The sequence below is a fragment of the Sceloporus undulatus genome, chromosome 4 (assembly GCF_019175285.1).
Source record: "Sceloporus undulatus isolate JIND9_A2432 ecotype Alabama chromosome 4, SceUnd_v1.1, whole genome shotgun sequence".
Lineage (NCBI taxonomy): Eukaryota > Metazoa > Chordata > Lepidosauria > Squamata > Phrynosomatidae > Sceloporus > Sceloporus undulatus.
The window spans coordinates 223,021,577-223,043,675 of NC_056525.1; the positions used below are offsets into that span (position 1 = coordinate 223,021,577).

At 40.2% G+C, this 22,099-nt stretch overlaps 2 protein-coding genes across 3 annotated transcripts in view; both read right to left on the minus strand.

Annotated features, from left to right (window-relative positions):
• Positions 1-9,230, minus strand: part of RRM2B (ribonucleotide reductase regulatory TP53 inducible subunit M2B) — an 82,293-nt gene extending 73,063 nt beyond the window's left edge. For both annotated transcript variants that reach the window (XM_042462497.1, XM_042462495.1), the window contains exon 1: positions 9,049-9,230. In XM_042462497.1, the coding sequence (XP_042318431.1) occupies positions 9,049-9,126 (78 nt within the window). In that variant the 5' untranslated portion in view covers positions 9,127-9,230. The remainder of the gene's footprint in view (positions 1-9,048) is intronic.
• Positions 9,231-14,118: 4,888 nt separating this feature from the next.
• The window catches only part of LOC121929150 (E3 ubiquitin-protein ligase UBR5-like), a 92,494-nt gene continuing 84,513 nt past the window's right edge, over positions 14,119-22,099 (minus strand). The window contains exons 44-47 of the mRNA XM_042464461.1: positions 21,831-21,944; positions 20,153-20,297; positions 19,441-19,526; positions 14,119-16,678 (exon numbers count right to left, since the gene is read on the minus strand). Coding sequence (XP_042320395.1) covers positions 16,466-16,678; positions 19,441-19,526; positions 20,153-20,297; positions 21,831-21,944 — 558 coding nt within the window. The 3' untranslated portion in view covers positions 14,119-16,465. The remainder of the gene's footprint in view (positions 16,679-19,440; positions 19,527-20,152; positions 20,298-21,830; positions 21,945-22,099) is intronic.

Here is a 22,099-nt window from a genome sequence, read left to right on the forward strand (position 1 = left end):
TAATCTTGTAATTCAGAGGTCTAATTTTTTCTTTTTTTTAATGCAAAGTCAAAAGGCCTTTCACAGCTGGTCATCCAGTTTTTTGTGAGTTTTCAGGCTAGGGCATGTTCTGGAAGGAATTTATTTCTGACATTCACCTGCCATCTGTGGCGCGTTATCTTCTCAGAGGAAACATTCCAGCCACAGATGGAGGCACAAACCATCAGAATAAACTTCTTCCAGAGGACATTGGGCCACATAGTCCAAAAAAACCCACAAAAAAACAAGTTTAATGTTGTGTTGTTTTACTGTCAAGTGATTACCTTCAGCAATTCACAACTCTTACCCAGGACACCCTTTCAGTGAACGCTGTAATTAACAACTCATGCGGAAAACATAGTAAAAACATACATGTCTTTAGATTTCTGTATGGAGTGGTATTAGTGGTCTTATGGGAGCAGAGGCCAATGCGGGGGGTGGTGTCGGTGACACCATGGAGTTATTGCCACCGGCGTTGTACGCCATTCCCCTAGTTGATGCCACTTTGACCAAGCACTTATAAACTTCAAAACTGTGTCTAATGACCGAGTGTTGCCAAACAACTTAAACACGACTCGAAAAACCTAAACAAAAAACCATCTGTTTGAAAAGCCACAGCAGCTGTGGACTTGAAGGATATTTTTACAAAACATTTCACAGAGCTAAGGGGAAACCAACGTTCAAACTTGCTGCTCACCAGTTGCACAGATAGCCACTGAAGGTAGAGGAAAAAGTCAAGGCTTCACTTTGCTCTAAAATTTCCCCTGGCTTGTCCAGCGGATAAGTATATAATAAAGACAACCATGATGCTATGTTGTTGTCTTGTTTTGTGTGCCCCTAGCAAGTCATTTCTGAACTTATTGGGACTTAAGGCCAACTTATTGTGGCCCTTGATTGATTCAAAGAGATTTTGCCATTGGTTAGTCTGAGACAGTGCCAGTTGGACTTGCCACGGCTAGTGACGAATTGAACCCTGGTCTCCATAGTTGTAGTTCAACAATTGCTCGAACCATTTACAAATGCCTTTAAACACTTAATGAGCTTTACTTCCATGCATTTAATATCGGTCTTTCAATGTGTCTGAATGCTCTCCTTTTTCCTGTGCTTCCTTCATCTTAGATAATAAGCTGAGGCAGGGGGTCTATATATTTTTATTTTTAATCTTGTTATGTGTTGTGGTTGTGTGTTCTTCAAGTTGTGTCTGGGGTTTTCCTTTTTTTCACTACAAAATGATTTTTTGGAAAAAGTTGAAACAAAATCAATATTAATTCTTTTTACTGATTGAAAGTCACATATGATCCAAAAACACACTGCAGAAAGAAATAATCCGGTCTGAGACCACTTTGACGCCTGGCTCAATGCTACGGGGAATTCTGGGAAACTGTAGTGTGGAGGACATTTAGCCTTCTCTCTCAGAGAGCTCATGAGCTACAAGTAACTACAATATCCCAGAGCTTCCCTAGCACTTGGCCCAGAGCAGTTAAAGCGAATCTCAAAATGGAATTGATTTATTTTTAAAAAAATATTTATAGACTTAAATAAACATAACATAAACCACACAGATAATAGGCATTATATACATTACTAGTCGTTTTCTAGACACATGGTTGTAACCTTGCAGAATAAACAATATTCTTTGTTCTTAATATAAAATTAAATAACTTGCAAACCTATTTATTCTTTCAAACTCTTACTTATGATGACTTTTTACCTTCCATTATTGCATCATAATAAGTCATTCCTTTCAGCTGACGGACCCACCTTCCGGTTAATTTTATTAAATGTAAAAGGGGTTCTTAGTGGGGGTCTGCCTATTATTAATACTACAAAAGTCTCAAGGGGGAAGGAGGGAAATATGGATAACAGAAGGACAGGAGACACAGGACAAATACACAAGTACAGATTACTTTTCTTAGGCTGAGTTTTGATGAGTTTGGAAATTGTCTTATATATGATAGTTGCCACCCTTGCATTGAAAAACACTATACACTGGACTTAATTTCTGCAGGTATGTTTTGGATTGGTACTTTAAGAACACCAAAATATGACTCTATTATACTTTATTTGGCCATAAAAATTATGACAATTAGTATATTAAAATACAGTAGTGTATTGAAACAATATTTACAAAATGGAAGATATATATATATAATCTAATATCATCTATAATATATACTATATATATATATAAAAACACTTTGAGCAATAATCTCCTGAATTGTGGTCGGATGTTGGAACCTCTTTGGCTTTCTTGCTTTAGTTTAGGTGATTCAGGCCAAAAACATCATTTAATTTTTTTAACATTTTAAAAAAAATAGAATTATCGAAGAATTCTATCAACATTAGTCACAAAAAAAATTAATTATATTCCTCACATCCTATTATCAACATAGACATTAAAGCACACCATCCCATTAAAAACAGAAATTGAGGGGGAAAGTTTGTGGATCGGAGGAGGGGATCAAAAACTGAATGAAATCCACTCCTCACCATCAGTGCATTAGAAATTAGAATAAATCTGAAACCTTTACCCTTAGTTTTCAGAAAAATGGATTTGGAGAAGATCATATATGAACACCACTTTGTCTAAAAAAACGCTTTTACTCATCATGCTTAAAAAAAACAGCCCACATGGTCGACTTTTCTTCCTTTTTTTCTTTTTCTTTTTTTAAATTCAGCTTCTCTTCAGAAAAAACAACAAACCTTTTTTCTCCTGAACTTTTTCCAGGCCTTCACAGCTATATCCACGGAGACCAGGGTTCAAATCCACTGCTCAGTCACAAAAACCCATGGGAGTGGACCTTGGGCAACAAGTCTATGAGTTATTCCAGACGCAACGTTTTGGCGAACTTTTTTTCCTGCCTACACAACCCTGTTTGCGCCACCAAAAATTGCGCAATAACGTGATAGCGGATGTTCTATCCAAGACACCATTCATTTCTATGGGAGCCCATTGACACCAAACGCTCCCGTAGTTTTAGCATCATTCCTCCCCTTTTTGTGCACTACGGGGGAAAAGGGAAATCATGCCTTTGCTCCCGTTACCCTTGCGAAATAGTTTAAAAAAGAGAATTTATGATGGTAGAGCAAGCAACCACAAGAACAAGAAACGACAAATAGATACTGCAAATTAAAAAGCAAAGATTCCCCTAAGAAATAAGCAAAAATGAAGACAAAGCATATTTACAACATCAAAACACCAACAAAAAAAATATTTTTTTTTTTTTTTTCCCATTCCAGTGGCCTTCCATTTTTCCGAAGAGACAACCCCAGGGTAGGGAAGAAATGAAGGTAAAAGGGAAAGAATGGGGGAAATACGTACAAAACTAACGAAATAAAGACAAAGGAACAGATTCCCCAAAAAAAGGGTAAACAACTACACCTACCAAAGATCCCATTCCTCATGCCCAATGACAAGAACACGAGAGGCTAGAACTTAGAAGAAAGTACCTCCAACACGTGGTCATCCATTCCAGCCACTTATTCTGTCCCTGAATAGGGAACACGTTTAGGAGGCTAGAAATTAAAGGACCCAAAGGGTCATCCCATTCCGCCCCCTTACTTATGTCCGAGGAAGGAAAACTTTGGAGGCTAAGAAATTAAGGGCCCCAAAGGGTCATAATTCCAGCCCCATTCCTCTGCCCTGCAAGACACACCTAGGAGGCTAGAAAGAAGAGGACCCAAACGGGTCATCCATTTACCAGCCCACTTATTATGTCCTGAAGGGCAAACGTTGGAGGCTAGAATAAAGGGACCCAACAAGGCGTCATCCATTCCACGCCCCATTCCTCTGCCCTGCAACGAAACACCTAGGAGGCATAGAAATTGAAGAGCCCCAAAAGGCCTTCAACTCCTGCCCCCTACTCTGTCCTGAAGGAAACATAGGAGGCAGATAATTAAAGGACCCTAAAAGGTCATCCATTCCACGCCCGTTCCTCTGCCCTGCAAAAACAACCTAGCAGGCTAGAAATTGAAGAGCCCCAAAGAGCCTTCCACTCCTTGCCCCTTACTACTGTCCTGAGGAATACCTAGAGGCTAGAAATAAAGGGACCCTAAAAGGTCACCATTACCAGCCCCGTGCTCTGCCCTGCATGGACCACTAGCAGGCTTAGAAATGAAGAGCCCCAAAGAGCCTTCCACTCCTGCCCCTTACTCTGTCCTGAAGGAATACATAGGAGGCTAGAAATTAAAGGGACCTATAAAGGTCATCCATTCCAGCCCCGTTCCCTGCCCTGCAAGAACACCTAGCAGGCTAGAAATGAAGGACGCCCCAAAGAGCCTTCCACTCCTGCCCCATACTCTGTCCTGAAGGAATACATAGGAGGCTTAGAAAACTGGAAGGGGCTTCTCCCCTCTCCCCTGGAAGCACAAAGGTCAGGATGCCACCAAAACCTCTAAGGAGCATGCGCAAATATGCTGATGCGAAATGTTCAAGCACAAAAGGAAGGCATGGTGTAGTAAAGAGTTCCGCTATGGCATGGTTTGCATCATGCAATTGCAACTTTTGCGCAATTGTAGCGCTAAACATAACATACGGGTGAATGAAGGAAAAGCAAGCAATGTGGTAGAACATCGCGTTATAAGGTTATTGCGCAAACGTTTGTTCACTCCTTAGCGAATTGAGGGTCCAAAACTCCTGTCTGATAAACTCCATACTCTCTCAGCCTCAGAGATGACAATAGCAACCTCCTCGAACAAATCTTGCCAATGAAAACCCCATGATAGCTTTTCTTTCGCGTCACCCTAAATCGAAACAATTTGCAGGCACACAACACAAACACAAACTTCTTCTGCCTCGATCCCACCCAAGCCTGGCAGGATGACACAATCCTATCTTGCTAAAACCTTGAGAAGCTCCTTTACGCTTTGATGGGACTTGCTCTTATAAAGGTATGGCAGCAAAGGTGTAAACTTTGGGACCCCATCTGAACATCTGTCTAAAAATGTCCAGATTTCAGGGTGACTAGAGCCAGTGTGGTGTAGTGGTTTGAGGTCGGACTATGGCTCTGGAAGAGCAGGGTTCGAATCCACTTGGTAACCTCTTGCAAAAACAGTCTCTCTCAGCTCAGATGGCAGTGGCAAACTCTGTGAAGAAACATGGCCGAGAAAACCCCCTTGTTTTGGCCCTAGAGTCTCCCTAAGTCAGAAAAACTTGCAGGCACACAAGGACAGCACCATCATCCCACAGGGGCAGGTCACACTCTCTCGGCCTCAAAGGATGGCAATGCAAACCTCTCTAATAGAAATATGCCAAGAAAAACCCCCCTGTTATAAGGGTTGCCATAAGTGGAAAGACTTGAAGGCACACAAAGACAACAACAATTCCCAAAAGCAAGCCGTGAAGGTATAGCTTCGGCCTTAGGCAAGGACGTAGCCGGGGGGGGGGGTTTGGGGGTGTCGAACCCCCTCATCAGGCCTGTGGGGTATTCAAGCCCTTTCTCCCCCTCCCTTCCATTAAAAACCTAGGCGAGGGAACAGAGGAAAAAGACAAAACAAAAGTTCCCTTTTCCCACTCCGTTGGCTTTAATGGAGGGGGAGGGAGGAGGGAGGAGTTGAACCCAAGCTCGAGAGAGAGGGAGAGTAGAGAGGGAGTACCTGTGACTCTTCCCCTTTCGGTGCTTCCACTCCTCCTCCTCAGGACCCCCCCTATCAAGCTCCTTCCTCCCCTCCCCCTCCTCTCCATCAAAAGCAGGACTTGGATAGAGAGTGAAAGGGGGGAGGAAGTCTCAGGGAGAGGGAGGACTCAGAGAGAGAGGGGAGGGAGGAGCCTTGAGGTGGGGGCAGTGCCTGTTGTTCAAGCTCCTTCCTCCTGCTCCTCCTTCGTGGCAGCGGACTCAGGAGAGAGAGAGGGAGGGGAGAGGGCTGGCTCCCTCCAGCAACACTTTGCCCCTCTTTCCTTCTCCCTCCTCCCTCTGGCTTTTGCCAAAAAAGGTCTCCGTCCGGGAGAGGAGGAAGAGGAAGGAGTAGGAGGAGGGGAGGAGGAGAAGAAGAAGAAGAGGAAGGAAAGCACACAGAAAAAGAAGGAAAAAACGAGGGTTAAGGGAGAACTAAAAAGAAGTGAATGAAAGAGAAAGGAAAAAAGAGGAAGAAGGAATAGGAAGGGAAGGAAGGAAGGGAGAAGGAAGGTCTAAAAGGAAATATCAAAGAAAGAAAAGGTGACTTCTATAACAACAGTCAACACAGGTTGAATCTCCCTTACCAAAAGGTGAGGACTAGATGTATTTTGGAGTTTGTATGTTTATCTATATATAATTGTATATATTGAACCACTGAGTCCAAACATAAACCCATTCATGTTTTCATAAGTCATCCTGCACGTAGCTCCTTTTTTGCCCCCCTTCTGAGTGTCTCAGAATATGACAATTCGTGTCTCTGAGCTATGAACAGAGTGGCTGCCGCTAATTGCTTGAGCACCTGCACCTTACTTTATCAATCTGAAATTTATCAGTATGTGAACACTTTCGAGAGAAGGACATGTTTACATCTGCATAAAGAATAATCCATTTTGATGCCACTTTAAACTGCCCTTGGCTCCATGCTGTGGAATGCTGGGATTGAGTTTGTTGTTGGCACCTCACAGAGATGGCTAAACAGCTCCTCAAAACTACAAATCCCAAGACCATTAGAAGAACTATATTGGAAGTTAAAGTGTGTGTTCAACCATAAAACCAAACACTTGGGGTCCTTTTCTGGGGGAAAGGTGGCACAGAAATGAAATAAATGATGAACTGATGGGAGATTCGGGAATTGCACTTCAGATTCTGTGGCTGGAGAGATGGCTAAAATAGCTCCCAAACTACAAATCCCAGGATTGCCCATAGCATGGAGCCAGTCAGTAAAGTGGTTCAATGCACTATTCTGCAGTGTGGATGCATCTTTGAGCTCTTTTGCTGATGCTATTTGCAGTTGGTTCGATCATGCAACCCTAAGGCAAATCTATCATGGGGTTTTCTTGGCAATTTTTCCAGAGGGTGCTTCTCTGGGGCTGAGAGAGTGTGACCTGCCCATGGTTCACCCAGGGGACATCTATCCATGAGTTAAACCCTCCCCCTCCACCCTCCATTTCTTCTGGAAGGGACCTTGCTGTGTTGAAGGGAAGGCCACCAAGCCTCTGACATCAGAATTATGTTCATGCTCAGTCTTAGAATCAGTGGGTACCTGAGCATGTACAGAGTGTCTTTCATCCCTTTCTCCTCTCTCTTAGCCAAAGACCCCCTCCTGCATGCATGGGTTTGGCTGATTTTAACCTCTGGAATTTTATATTTGTATTTTTAATTTATATTTGTAATTTTTAAATGTATTTTTTACGATTTTCATTGTTGTTTTAATGTGTTTTTATGGTTGTTAGCGCCTTGGGTCCCACTTTGACAGAAAGGCAGGATATAAATGTTAAGATAATAATAATAATAATAATAATATATTATTTAATTATTATTATTTTGGAATTGGGGAGGATGGATGGGAGGACCACAAAACAATGACCCATGGCCACACATGGCCCATAGCTGCCCTATTAAATCCTCCTACTCCATAGTGGTTTGATCACTGAGTACTATGACTCTGGAGTCCAGGGTTTTGATTATCCCAACTGGACCATACAAAGCCACTGGGTGATCTTTTGCAAGCCACATAAGGCACTTGAGGAAGTAGACTGAAGTCTAGGAAAGTTCATGCTCCAATTTCTTTCTTTCGGTGAGTTCAAAAGTGCTGCAAGATCTCTCTATTATTATTTAATTATTATTTTATTATTATTATTATTATGGATCTAATGCATTTGAGGAAAATGCTAGGAAACCTGACATCTAGGAAAATCATGCTGCCAATGTGTTTCTTTCAGTTAGTCTCAAAGGGGCTACAAGATCTCTCTACATATTGTTTTGTTGTTGCATCTAAATTGATCTGAAGAAGTAGACTGTCTTCAAAAGCTCATGCCGTCAATTTCTTTCTTTACAGTGAGCCCAAAGGACTCACTGCAAGATCTCTCTACATGTATTTATTATTGCATCTAAATGCATCTGAGGAATAGTAGATTGAAGTCTAGGTGTGGCTGTGTTTTCCTCTCTCCTCTTTCGCTCTATTTGGCGTACTCTCTCTTCCTCTCCCTTCCCTGCCCCCCTCCACATGCAGTTGCCCTCCAGGAGCAGAGGATGAGGCAGGACCCCCCCACCCCGAAAAGGGACCATGCCCTGGTTGCTGTGCTCCTCCTTCCAGCAGAGCTCCCCCGCGCCATTTTGGGTTTTTGGGAAGGCACCAGGCAGCAGGAGCCCTCGATGAAGGATGTCAGGGAGCAAGCCCTCTTTTCTCTTTTTTTCCCCTTCCCTTCACTCCAAGACAAACTTGGGGGGGGGGCTTTTTCAGTCTTCAAAATGGTGGCACTTAGTCTGGACCCCCCCCCCCCTTCTCAAAATCCTGGCTACGTCCCTGCTTAGGACTCCCTCCACTTGGAGTCCAAAACACACCAACTGAAATAAACCCAGTTTGAGACACTTCAACTGCCCTGGCTCAGTGCTAGGGAATACTCTTGCCAAAGGTTAAATGTCACACAAAAAACTACAATCCCCACAATTCCCCCGCCATTGAGCCAGGGCAGTTAAAGCAGATTCAAACTGAACATTTCTGCGTGTGCTTTGGAATGTGCATTTGCACGAACAATAACTACAATTCCCAGAATCCCACAGCATAGCCATGAGTTATTAAAAAGATTTAAGGTTAAAGATTAAAAGAGGTTTTAAAAGGATTGTTTCTGCATTGTGCTTTTGGACGCGATGCTGTATCGCTGCAATAATCAGTTTGAGACAGCTTTAACTGCCTGCTCAGCGTAGGGAATCCTGGAATTATATGCAGTTGATTGTGGCTCCAGATCTCTCTGACAGAGAAGGCTCAATGTCTCACAAAATAATTTCCCAGGTCCCTAAGATTGAGCCAGGGCAGTTTGGCAGTTAAAGCGGTCTCAAACTGGATTGTTTCTGCAGTGTGGATGCAGCAGGCCCTGTCCGCTCTCGGGCCTGGCGCTAAAGTGCTCTGGCTCACCGCGTCAGGGCTCTGCGGCCTAGAAGCAGCAGCAGCAGCAGCAGCAGCAGCAGTGAGGCACCCGCGGCGCTCGGCCATGGCTCAGGCCGCCCTCCGTGGAGGAGAGGCGGAGGCAGGGAGGACAGGCCTCGGCCTGGACGACACTCCAGTCCTGAGGCGGCCTGGGCCTGGGCCCCTTGGCTCCTCCTCTGGGAGGCGGTCCTGCCAAGAGAGGAGGAGGAGGAGGCCTCAAAGGCCTTTACAGTATTTGGCGCCAGACTCCAGGGCCAGGCCTCACCCATTTCTGAGAGCGCCTTAACCGCCCTGGCTCAGGGCTAGGGAGGGGTCCCTGGGGGTTGTAGTTTATTCCAGCACCAGAGCTCTCTCTGACAGAGGGCTCAGTGTCTCACGAAACTACCGTTCCCAGAATTCCCTAGCATTGAGCCAAGCGGTCCCAAACTGGATTATTCCTGCAGTGTCTTGGACCTGTATCTGCACGACAGAAATAATGCAGTTTGACACTGCTTTAACTGCCCTGGCTCAGTGCTGGGGAATCCTGGGATTTGTAAGGGCTCCTGAGCAGGCCCACTTATGGCAGGAAAGGACTCCAGACTGAAGCCCTGAATCTAGCTGGGGTTCTCAACCAGGGCGGATCCAGATGTTTTGGACTTTAATTCCCCAACTCCCTGGTTATTTTTTGCCTCTGCTGGCTAGAAGTTCAGGGAACTACATTTCATCGAATGGTAGAGTTGGAAGAGACCCCAAGGGCCCTGATCCAGTCCCACCCATTCTGCCATGCAGGAACTCTCAATCAAAGCATCCCCGACAGATGTCCATCCAGCCTCTGCTTAAAGACCTCCAAAGAAGGAGACTCCACTACACTCCGAGGAAGGAGTGCGTTCCACTGTCGGACAGCCCTTACTGTCAGGAGGCTCCTCCTAACGTTGAGGAGGAATCTCTTTTCCTGGAGCTTGCATCCATTCTTCCATGTTTTAGTCTCTGGAGCAGCAGAAAACAAGCAAATTTAAACAAACACACACACAGGGTTGAGAATGACTGGTTGTAGACAAGGGGTGTGTGACACAACTCTCACAAGCCTCTGGGGATAGGGTCACTTTCTACATGTTTGAGGGTGCATTTTAGGTCCAGAAGGAGCAATTATATATTGTCTATGTATATATAATTGCTCCTTCTGGACCTAAAATGCACCCTCAAACATGTAGAAAGTGACAGGTAATTTAGTTTAATATAAATAAAAGAGACAGCATTTTAAAATTCACAGCACAACGCATACAATTGATATTCTAAAGACCTGCTGAAGAAAATCACTGGTGGATCTATCCTTCATATTGTCTTTGACCAAACAGTATTTGCATGTTTTTTAATTCCTACAAAAAATGTTTGAGAAGATACTGGAGATGGGAAAAAATAGCATCTATACTTGGCTTGGGAAGTCACATGCTCTCAGCCTCAGGCAATGGCAAACCTCTGCCAAGAAAACCCTAGGATATATTGGGACACCTTAGGGTTACCATAAGTCAGAAATGATTTGAAAGCACACACATACATTTCAACCCCATCACTACTTCATATTTCAGAAAAACAATATGCTTCTTGAATCTTCGTTTGCGAAGAGAAGCCAGAGAGAATGTTCACATTAAATTGTAAACCAAAAGAGGATTAATTTGTCCTAAGCTAATGGCCACACTCCAAACAACAAAGATGCCTCAGAAAAGCTGAAGTGAGAGGTGCAAAATTCTCCCTTAAGAGGAAAACAAGAACCACTCCGCTGCCTTTGAAGATACTTGTGCAGACAGTTTATATTCTGTCATCAATTGCTTCACTAAAAATATTTACATAAAGTGCAGGAACCTGAGTAGAAGTTTGAATGTTGTCTCATTTTGACAAAGATAGTTGCTCTAGTTGGCCCCAGTCAGTTCCAAAGTGCTAAAGGAGTTGCAGTACATAAACCCCACACAGTACAGAAGTACAGCTTTAGTGAATTTAGAATAACCAATTAAAATAACCTAATCTCTAATAATTAAATTAGAGCCCCTTAAAACCTATTTTCAATAGTTTTTAACAGCATCAATGTCAGTTTATACAGGGCGTGATGGAGGAGGTTTGAGTGGAAACCATACAGCATCTCTGTGTGGCATGGCAGAGATGCTCAGCTGAACAGATCCAGCTCTAGAGGTTTCCAAAGATTGTCTGAACAGGCACAAAAATCCCACAAGAGTCAGGTCCCAAACACACAGCAGAAATAATCCAGTTCAAGACCACTTTAACTGCCCTGGCTCAATGCTAGAGAATCCTGGGAATTGTAGTTTATTGCAGCACCAGTGCTCTCTGACAGAGAAAGCTAAATGTCTCACAAAACTACAGTCCCCAGGATTCCCTTGCATTGAGCCAGGGTAGTTAAAGCAGTCTCAAACTGGGTTATTTCTGCAGCGTGTTTTGGACCTCAGAGAGTTCACAAAGAGGAATCAGTCATTTAAAACAATCTTTTAAGTATTGTGATCTCTGTCTTCCCTGGATGACAATGGAAGTTAATTTGTTCTGGGTAGCTCCTTCAGTCTGAAAATTTTAAGTCTGAAAATGTATTTTTTTAAAAAACCTGATAGGAAAATATAAACCTACATGTGTCAAGTGAATGCTGGCTTTTACCCACCTCTTGAAAGACAGCATGATAATGTTTCACTTCACTGTTGAAATGTCCAGTATAGACTTGTCTGCACAAGGATAGCTGCAAGAAGGTTGGACCGCCCCACCCAGGGTCATCTTTTTTTTTCTGTCCAGGAGGAATTCCAAAATGTCCTCTATTTGGGGGCATGCCTAAGAAGCAGGAATTTATATTTATATTAATGAGGTTTTTTTAGCTTTTATTTGGTCATGTCCTACATTTTTCTTGAATGTTCTACATTTTTGGTGCCTTGTCCTCCTTTGCGGTTAGGAATCTGGTCACCCTGGCCCAACCACAAGCAGACATCTAACATGACCTAAAATAAAGTAATTTGTAATCACATGAATTGGGTGCACCTCCAAGCAAACCTCTAGTCTGTATTCCTGGACACCTGGCACATCGCTGTCAAAAGGCAAAGTACAGTGGCTGCCTTGTGCAGGTGATATTGAATGTATTGAAAAGGCAGCAGATTACTGTTGTTGCATTTTCAGTAAAGAAAGAGAGAAGCACTTTTGGGATATTTAGTTTCAGGTGCCCTATTAAGCTGGCTGCTGTACTTGACTTGGGGCTGTGAGGCAACAGGCGCACCATCTACGGTTCCAGGTCCAGCTGCAAAATGTCTTGAGCAACCTTGTAGAACTGGAAGGACCAATATGCAGGTAAAATGCTTGTATCTCTCTAAAATAATCTATGGCTTTGGATGCTCACAAAAGGATCTCCCCATAATGAATGAGGTGCAGGGTGTGGGAGTGTTTACTATTGACGTGAACTAGAAAGGGAATTGCCACTGCATGTAAGCAACACAGAAGCATAACTGTAATTTTTTGTTAACTGACCTATTATTATTATGTGCTTATTATTTCTTCTCAAAGTGAGACAAAGGTCTCGCTTGGTTTTCTTTTGTGCTACCCCTCTCCCCAAATCAACACTGTTTCTAGTGTTACTGCTTTGAAGTCTCATAGGGAAAGGTATCAAAATCTGCAAAGTTAAATTAGACCTAGAGCAATAAATGAGAACTGCAAATTGTGATGAATGATAGATTCAAGGATGCCTTGAAATTTCATGACAGCTAAATATACACTAGTGAAACTGATGACTAGGATTGGAAGGGTATTTTATTCGTGCTTAAAGCATTTCCACCGACTTCGTACATTTCAGAGCCTAATTTCAATTGCTGGAATTTGCTTATAAACCACAATACAGTTCACATCCACTTTGCAGAAACTTGCCTGAACTGGGAAATGCTACGTTTTCTCATGATGGAATGCTTCCTGTGCTGCCAGAGACAATTACCCAGTTGCAATGAGCTTTGCCTTTTTCAATATTCCTGATTTTTATACTACAATATTTTGTTTTTTATTTTACCAAAACCATAATTTGTATTATTTTCAGTTACAATGGTCAGTTGTTAGGTTCTGTGTTTGTTTTTTGCAAATGAAAGGATATAAGTAGCGGGAGTTTTATATATATTTTTTAAAATATTTTTTTTCTTATCTTGATTATACATAACCTCTCCTTTCCTCAGACTGCTTCAATTTCAAGAATACTGTATGATATTCACAGGACACCAAAAGTAATTCTGTCTTTTCCCCAGCAGGGTATAAGCAAAAGCATCTAAATAAATGGCACCCTATGTAGCCTTTTACAGACAGAAAAAGGATATGTAAGATGTCAGTAAATATTTATTTAGTGTGCTCCGTTTTTAATATATATATATATAGTGCTTAGCAAGTCAGAATAAATATCCCCCTTTAACTGTTCATACATTTACATGGGTTTCACAAGTTCAGATTTAATTTAAATTGCCTTTTGCAATCCAGAAAATTACATCATGTGTCTGCTCATTAGTCTGAGGCTTCACTTAACATTTGCTGTAAAATCCACCTAATAAGGGGAAAAATAATAAAAAGCCAGCGATCTAAAGTAAAAAAAAATGTAGCTGCATAGTTATGAAATGCAACACACAACCAGGCTTTAGTGACTGATCATTTCTGACAATTCTTGTTTGCATGGGCCTCATAATGAATGGATGCTTTCTACCACTCACAGATCCCCAAGTACCATCTCATGCTGTAAGACTAAGAATCTATGGATCAAAAAGTAAAAAAAGACTCAAACTAAATTTTGTTTTGTAGCCAAAGCAATTTGTGCATCTTAAATTCACCAAGCCAATGTACTCAATAATATTTGAAAAAGAGATTTAAATATAAAATCCAGTTGTTTCCAAAGTGTAGAAGTTTCAGGATAAGTTGTAAAACCAGCACTATGTCAGTAAACATAATTTTAAAAGGAATCACCCTCTATAGTCTCATTTGAAACATTAGAATTCAACACATTATTAAAGCTTTCCTATTTTCTTTTTACTCTACCACATATTTAAAAAGAAACTAGCTTAAGTCAGACAGTAATGCGGTGTACAATTTTAATAAACATTTCTTATTAAAAGCTTGATAAGTGTTCAAATATACAGAGAAAAAGCTATTTATATAGCTACATATACATCTTGAGTCAATGACAGCATAAATCATTCTAACTTTCCCTTCAATTAGAGTATCAGCAAAGTGTCTACATATATCTGTGTGTATGTATATATATAAATGGGTGCATATATTATTCAGCTGCTATGTTGGGTTTATTAACTGTGTCATTTATCCTGCTGATTGTTGTAAAACAGCTATGATATATACAGAATTATACATATAACATATGGATATGCTATATATACACAGGTTATATATATAAAACAAAACTTTACAATATACATAGCCTTTCATAAGAGGGATCTGGCAAAGATTAACATTATTTAGCCTCAACACCTCTGTGAGGTAGGTAGTGATCATTATTTTACAGAATGTGAGTAAGAGGCTCAGAGACATCAAGAAACTTGCCATAATCCAGTAGCAAATTTGGGAAAAGAATCAAAAATTCAACATCCATTGAATACATCATGAGAAACGTCATCCTTATCCCTAGAAGGGCTGTCAGGGGTGGGAGGTATTTTACCAAAACATGCAGAAAAATATCTAGTTTTAAAAAGCACCTGCATTTTTTAAACTGTACAAGACTGGCACAGTCAACTTAAAGAGAAAGGTTTTTAGAGTCTTTACTACATTGAATTCTGAGTTGCACTCCCGAGAGGTCTTCAACAAGTGCCAGAGATCTAGGAAGTTCTACAGAAGCAAGCCACTCTATTTTTAAGCTAAGGCAGAAAGAGGCTTGAAAGGTGTTGGCAAGGGGGCAGGGAAGAAATGGTCCATTTTGGCAGAAATCCAGGCAAGTTCTCAGTCATGTGCAATTTTCCCCATGCCAAAAACCCCAAGGACATGAGGAAGATATAGAGTAAGTAGACATCACTGAAGAATTGTTGACTAATGTCTACTATGCGATGGTCAACAGAGAACACAAAAAGCATTCCCATTTCATACACTGTTCAACAAAATGGGATCCTAACATACTGAAATTAGGACACACTCTTAGAAAAGAACCAAACCCCTGTTTTCCCCAAACAAGCAAGCACTCTGTAAATGAAACATAATACGTTTGGCTTTTTTGTTTGTTTGTTTTTGTGCTGACTGAACAAAGTACATTGCCCTCCATCCACAGTCTGTTGAAAACAAGTGAGTTTGTTGGGCCCAGGCAATTGAGGGTTCTCTGCTAACTGTAAAATGTGGACTGAACTGTTTGTTTTGAATGAAGAGGAGGGTTTTATTCACCTATGAAATTTAGAGTGATCTGTGTACAACTGTGGTGCATGGTGATAACTAAAAAATGTACAAGCTACATAAATAAAAACTAATGTTTCTTCAGTATGACTTTGTACTTTGTCTGTAATTTATTAAAAACTGTAACAAGATACTTAAAAAAGACTAGATACAAAAGTAGTTAAGCTGCTCACGAACATTAAATTTTTTTCAAAATGTACCTTCAAATAATCATGATCTTATAAACATTTTACAGTTACCAGCTAGTGCCTAGGCTGAAAACAGCTTTGGACACAGTAGAAAGTGTCCAGGTTTGATTTGGAGATGGAACAATTCCTGACTGACTGCTCAACAGGGATACAAAAATGTTGATTGTGAACGATTAAATACTGTGCATTGGCTTTTTTCTTATGTACAAAAAAATCCTCACTAAGTTATACAGATTACATGCAAAACATTAGTGGTGGTAATTAGTGTGCCAGAGTCCAATGCAAACAGACAAAAATTTGCAACGGCAGTGGTTTTTATAAGCAAATGTGAATGATTTCAACTCTTAGCTCTAACTGGCAAGTTCAATATACATGATGCACAACTGCAGCCAACCACAAAATTAAACACCATTTCTTCTTTTTTTAAAAAAAAATTTAAAATAAAACACAGAACATACTTCATTTTTTATTTTGAAATTCCCTATTCCCTCTGTAACAAGAACCTTTGCTGAAATGCTTTCCACAAAGGCAGCTGTGAAATTTTTAGAGCATTTTACATGTTTCCCCCCTCCACAAAAAGCTAAATCACAGTGTATTTTGTTCTGCTGTCATCTTTGGCTGGAGTTTGGCCAAGAAGTTAACAACTAGCAAATCGTTACAGTCTGACACTGCTAGTTCTTCTTTGCCTCTTGAGTTGCAAACTTAATACAGGAATGTTGCATTTAGTCATTGCAATACCAGCAGGGGGAGTATGACAGCATTAACTTTCATAAACTTTTATAGACAATGGAAAATCTACAAAAAACTAGCGACTAATAATTACACAGCAATGCACATATTATACTCTACACAAAACCAAAATTTTTGGTCTTAATGGCGAGTAGCAACTTCTGTTTGAGAATCTGCTTAGAAGAATAAAGTGGAACATAAAGGCGAGAAATACATGTGTTCGCTGTGGGAAGGTGCTGGTCATCTGGCGGCCTTATTGTGATTGATGGCATTGGCTGAAAACCTTCTTCACTAGCAGGCAAGGATGGGCTTGATGTCCAGAAGTAAACCTAAGGAACAGACAAAAAGGAACTAGTTATCCACCTTCAATAAACAAATATAACATTCTGATGTTAGTTATCTCAATCCCCTTTCTGGCCTAAAACTCAGAGCTTCAAAGAATAAAGAAAAATGTGTTTTTCAGTAAGTGGTATAGAAATGTACTTGGTATTGCTACTTGCTATTGTTTTCTTGAGAACCTGAGAGAAACCTTTCAGAAGCTGTTTTAACAAAATGGCATACCGTTTCATAAGTGACAACCAACTTCATAGAACACTGGATTGGAACTGGAGAAAGTATGGTGGAGAATTCATTAAAAGATCAAGTGGAAACAGTCTGATAACATTAGCAGCCATGAATGGCTAGAAAGATGGCAGCTCCCATCTCCAACCACCCAATTCTCCAAATGCTTATTGTATTACTGCTTAATTTATTGCAACAAGTTTCCCCTCTCTTACATTATATTTGGAGAGTTTTGTTTCTCCCTCTCTCGCTTTAGATACATGGAGTACATTGTTATATATTCCTTTTAATTCATTCCCACTATTGGTTGTTATTATATTCTTTAGAATCTAAATTTGACGGTATTATACAGTACTGATTATATATCTATTTTTTAAATATCCATTTGTTTTGTCTTTTTTAATGTTAATTTTAAACTATTGGTGGCCCTCTTGTTCTGTGGCTTTTAGTGCCTGACACCTCTTCCCTTTGTTTTTCTGTTATCCTTAAAAGACACAGGTAATTTAGTTTAATTGCACTGTTTCAACAGCTTTTTATCTTTTAGCACATTTTAAATTGTTTTAATACTTTGTATTATATTTAATACTTTATTTTATTAGACCCAGAATTATTTATTTGCACACTGGGCTATGATTCTGGAGACCAGGGTCCAAACCCCACTCAGCCATGGAAACCCACTGGATGACCTTGGCAAAGGCAAACCAAATCTTGTCAAGAAAATCCCAATAGGTTCGCCTTAGGGTCACCATAATTCGGCAATAACTTGAAGGCATCCAGCAACAATTCTATTCTGTCCTAATATTGATTTGTATGTGTTTTCAGCCATGTTGTACTAGGTTTGTGTCCCAGTTTTGGAGAAAATGCAGGCTATAAATAATATTGTGATTGCATGGATACAAAACTATGGGTTCTTTTTGCCTTCTAGACAACACATTATATGATACAAGTATTTCATAGCAACTGTACATTCTGGGATTTCCCAACCCCCTAGTAACTATCTGTGACTCTCCTGAATTCAGCAACCATTTTGTGATCATGCCCCAGGATCTTAATTGGAACTCCAGAAAGTTGGGTAACTCCTATTTAAAAAATGAAAACAATTGTACAAGTTTTGCAGAAAATATAAAGTGTGCACTGATACCATAATTTCTGTTAAACCTCAGATAAATATAGTAAAATATTTGTATGAACTCCTCAAAAGAACAATACCTTCATTGTCCAACCAAAATTCACAAAACACTTCATGCAAGCTTTTGAAGCTCTGCTGGCTTTTTCATCAGACAAAAGATGTTAAGAAATCATACAAGAGAAGAAAAGTGACAGTGTGGGAGTCACAGGCCTACATTTTATATCAGATCTTGTTTCTGTGGTAGTTCAGTTGGTATGTAGCGACTTCAATGCAGGCAGAAGCCACTTCCATTTTCTGGCCACGTGGGACCAATACAAAGGGCAGTAACATTTAGATTCCATTAGCAGCAATAAAGTAATTCCTCTTGGGATTTAGGGTGTCTCTGTCCCTTGTAAAGTCTTAGGCCCTTTTGTTAGGCAGAGAACAACTATTCATTGGGATTACCTTTCATGCATCCACACAATATGACATTCAAAAGTACAGTAACTCCAACAATGTCCATGAAGATGAAAATATTCACTCACTAACTTCTTAGTGTCCTTCCCCTTACATATGATTTGCTGCCACTGAGTCTTCTGTCTTAAAGAAAAGTCTGCTTTACAAAAAATGCTGACAGACCATTTCAAGTATGCAGGTTTAAGTGCAGTAGATGCACTTGATGAGTCCACACATGGTGCTATTTATTTGATAAGAGGCATAGTTTAAGATTTATTGTAAGTTCTTAGACACTGTCGTGAATTAGGTGGTATAGAATGAGAGTTAAAAACTTCCAAAGAAGGAGACTTCACCATACTTCAAGGGAGCGTGTTTCACTGTTGAACAACTCTTACTGTCAGCAAGTTCTTCCTAATGTTGAGGTGGAATCTCTTTTCCTTTAGTTTGCATCCACTGCTCCATATCCTAGTCGCTGGAGCAGCAGTATGACATCCCTTCAAATATTTAAACAGGGCTATCATTTTTAATTATTTTATTTAGTTCAAAGATTTATATCCTATCTTTCCTTGTCAATGGGATTATCACCTCTTAATCTTCTCTTATACATGTTATAAATTGGTGGTATATACATTAGGTTGTATAAAAAAATTAGATAATAATAGTAATAATAGCTATATTACCAAAAAAGTCAATTTTTGGATATCATGTCTTGAGTATTTGTGTTTCCAACTTTGGTTTGGCTTTCTCGGCAATCATAAAAGCAGAGCTTAAGTTGGTTAATATCCATGGTTTCAACCTACGTTTTGCTCACACAACGAATGAGAAGCATTAGAGCAAATACATTTTTTTTAAACCTAGGACAAAACAAGATAGCTTATCTGGGTAAATATCCCACTATCTCAGATGCAGAAAAATCTAAAGCTCAACAGAGATGCATTAGTTCTGACAAAAAGAAAGAATACTTACTAGATCTTGCCTTTCGGTCATACTCATCTTCTCAACTATGGACCAAAACCAGCGTTTGAACTGTAAAAGCTTCTCAGCATTTTCTCCTGTTCAAAATGAAACGATTTAATATAAGAGTAGACAGTTCATAGTATTTATGTTTTTTTATCAGCATGTTTATTTAACCATTTTCATGGTGCAAAAGTTACAAACTTTGTATTCAAAATGTCAATAAAACCTATTTTTAGCAGATCAGTAGAACAATTGTTTTGACCATTAAATTACAGTTTCCACTAAACAAGTGGTCAGGTTTCACTTTGTATAAAAAAACATCAAATCTCTGTATGATGAAAGGATACTAATGTGGACCACTACAAAGTACATCTGAATTATAATTTTAGTTGCTTGGTTAGAAGACTTAACCTAACAGTCAAGAGATAAATACAATAAATGATGAAAACCTACAGACAGTATCCTACTATATCCATCCATCAATGGAACTGCCACTGTTGGCAGAACTGATTCTTCCTACTCCATGCAACCTGCTCTGGAGAGCTGGGGAACCCTCTAGAGCAGATCTGGGAGCAGAGGTCCTGGGGAATGGAGAGGAAGGGGAAATCTGCTCCCAAGATGTCATACTAATTAAAACACTTCATTTCTCTAACCAGTATGCAAATAAGGAGAACACAATAACAAACTCTTGCAAAACACATATAAACCAAGAAGTTCCTACCTGATTCATCATTGAAAGAAGTAAAGCTGATTAGCATTTGCACATTTACTTCACCACAGCCATTTACTAGAAGCCTAAAATCTTCTGCTGTCAAGTCTTCTAATGAATTCTTAGGAAGAACATCCAGCAGACCTTTCCTCATTGCCTAAAAAGCAAAAATAAGCTCAACATTAACAAAAAGAACAAAACAAAATGCTGGTTGTGAAACAATTGAAGAGGATTAGAACCATCCTCTGAATCATTACTAGCCACTGTACACAATTCTATCTACCATATAGTTTGGAAGATCCCCACTGAAGCTAAACAGGAAGATTCCACACAGTTGGGCCTGCCATTTGGGCAAAGGCTGCCAATGTCCTCCAAGAATCTTGTTAACATAGGAACAAAATAATTCTCTACTCATCTAATTTCACATCTGTAATTAGGAAAAAGGTTCACCCTGGTAGTTGTGCTAGGCTTCTAAAATAAAGGTAGTGTAATGCGCTGAGTGCCAACTATGACTATGACTATGACTAAGAGACAGAAGTATTTTTAAAGGAAAAAGCTTTTTTTCAAAAAGCTTGCAAAAAGATGGTTGATGTGGTGGTGTGGTTTGAATGCTGGCCTACGACTCTGGAGACCAAGGTTTGATTCCCCACTTAAGCCATGGAAACCCACTGGGTGACTGTAGGCAAGTCACATTTTCTCAATCTCAGAGAAAAATAAAGGCAACCTACCTCTGAACAAACTGTCACCACAGGTTGCTAACAACTTGAAGGTACACAAGAACAAGACAGAATGTCAAATCATAGCTTTCTGTATTTCAGGGTTTAATTTTGCCATTTCCTTCCCCCTGTGAGTGATGGGTAGAATCAACTCCCATCAGGTATCAGAAGATGGAAATGACAGCCTGGGAAACACTAGGGCCCATACAGACAGGCCAAAATAAAGCTGCTTCAAGTCACTTTGGAGGTATGCTGTTTAAATGATGCATGCAACCTAAGAGGCCAGAAGCCACACCAAAGCTACACTACAGTCATAACGACTGGACCACAGCTTTGGCACAGCTTCTGGCCTCTTAAGATGTGTGTGTCATTTAAACAGCATACCTCCAAAATGACCCAAAGCAGCTTTATTTTGGCCTGTCTATATGGGCCCACTAGTCACTCTTCCCTCCTGCAGAAAGGAAGACCACTTTTGCCTGGGGAGGGGGGGAGGGAAGCTCCCCTACCAGAAATAATAGGTTTGCATCCAGTGCTGAAGAAAGCATTAAGTTTCTTGCTGTCTGTAAATTTCACAGAGGATTATTCATCTTGAAGCTGAGTGGCAGAAACCCTTAATGTCAACTATTTTTATGACCCAACAACTTCAAGGACCTCACAGAAATTTTATTTTAAACTTAATATCTACATTAATTTTGCAATGCCCAGCGTGATGTATTGGTCTGAGAGTTGGGACTGTGACTCTGAAACCAGGGTTCAAATCCCAGTTTGGCCAGGTAAACCTGCTGGGTGACCTTGGGAAAGCCACACTCTCTCAGCCTCAGATGGCAATGATAAATCCCTTCTGAAGAAACTTGCTAAGAAAATTTCATAAGTTGGAAACAACCTGAAGATGCACAACAACAAACAACAAATGCTCTTACGAATGAATGCCTTTCAATACCATCAAGTTCAGAGAAGAATTTCATGTCACTTACATGTAGAGGCTGTTCCGCAACTACCAACATTCTGTGTTCTGCATATTTTCGGACGTATTCATAAACGTTTTGAGGAGTGACTGGTATATTTACACCATTGGAAATAAGTTCAACCTAGAGAAGTAATACAGTAGAATTTAAGTTGCTAAAAGCTTTACAGCTTTAACTTAAGGGAAATATATATTCAATTTGAAAATCCTATGGATTATGTTTGCAGTTTAAATTACTGACATTAATTCCTTTTAAATTAACAGTAAAAGGTTACAGGC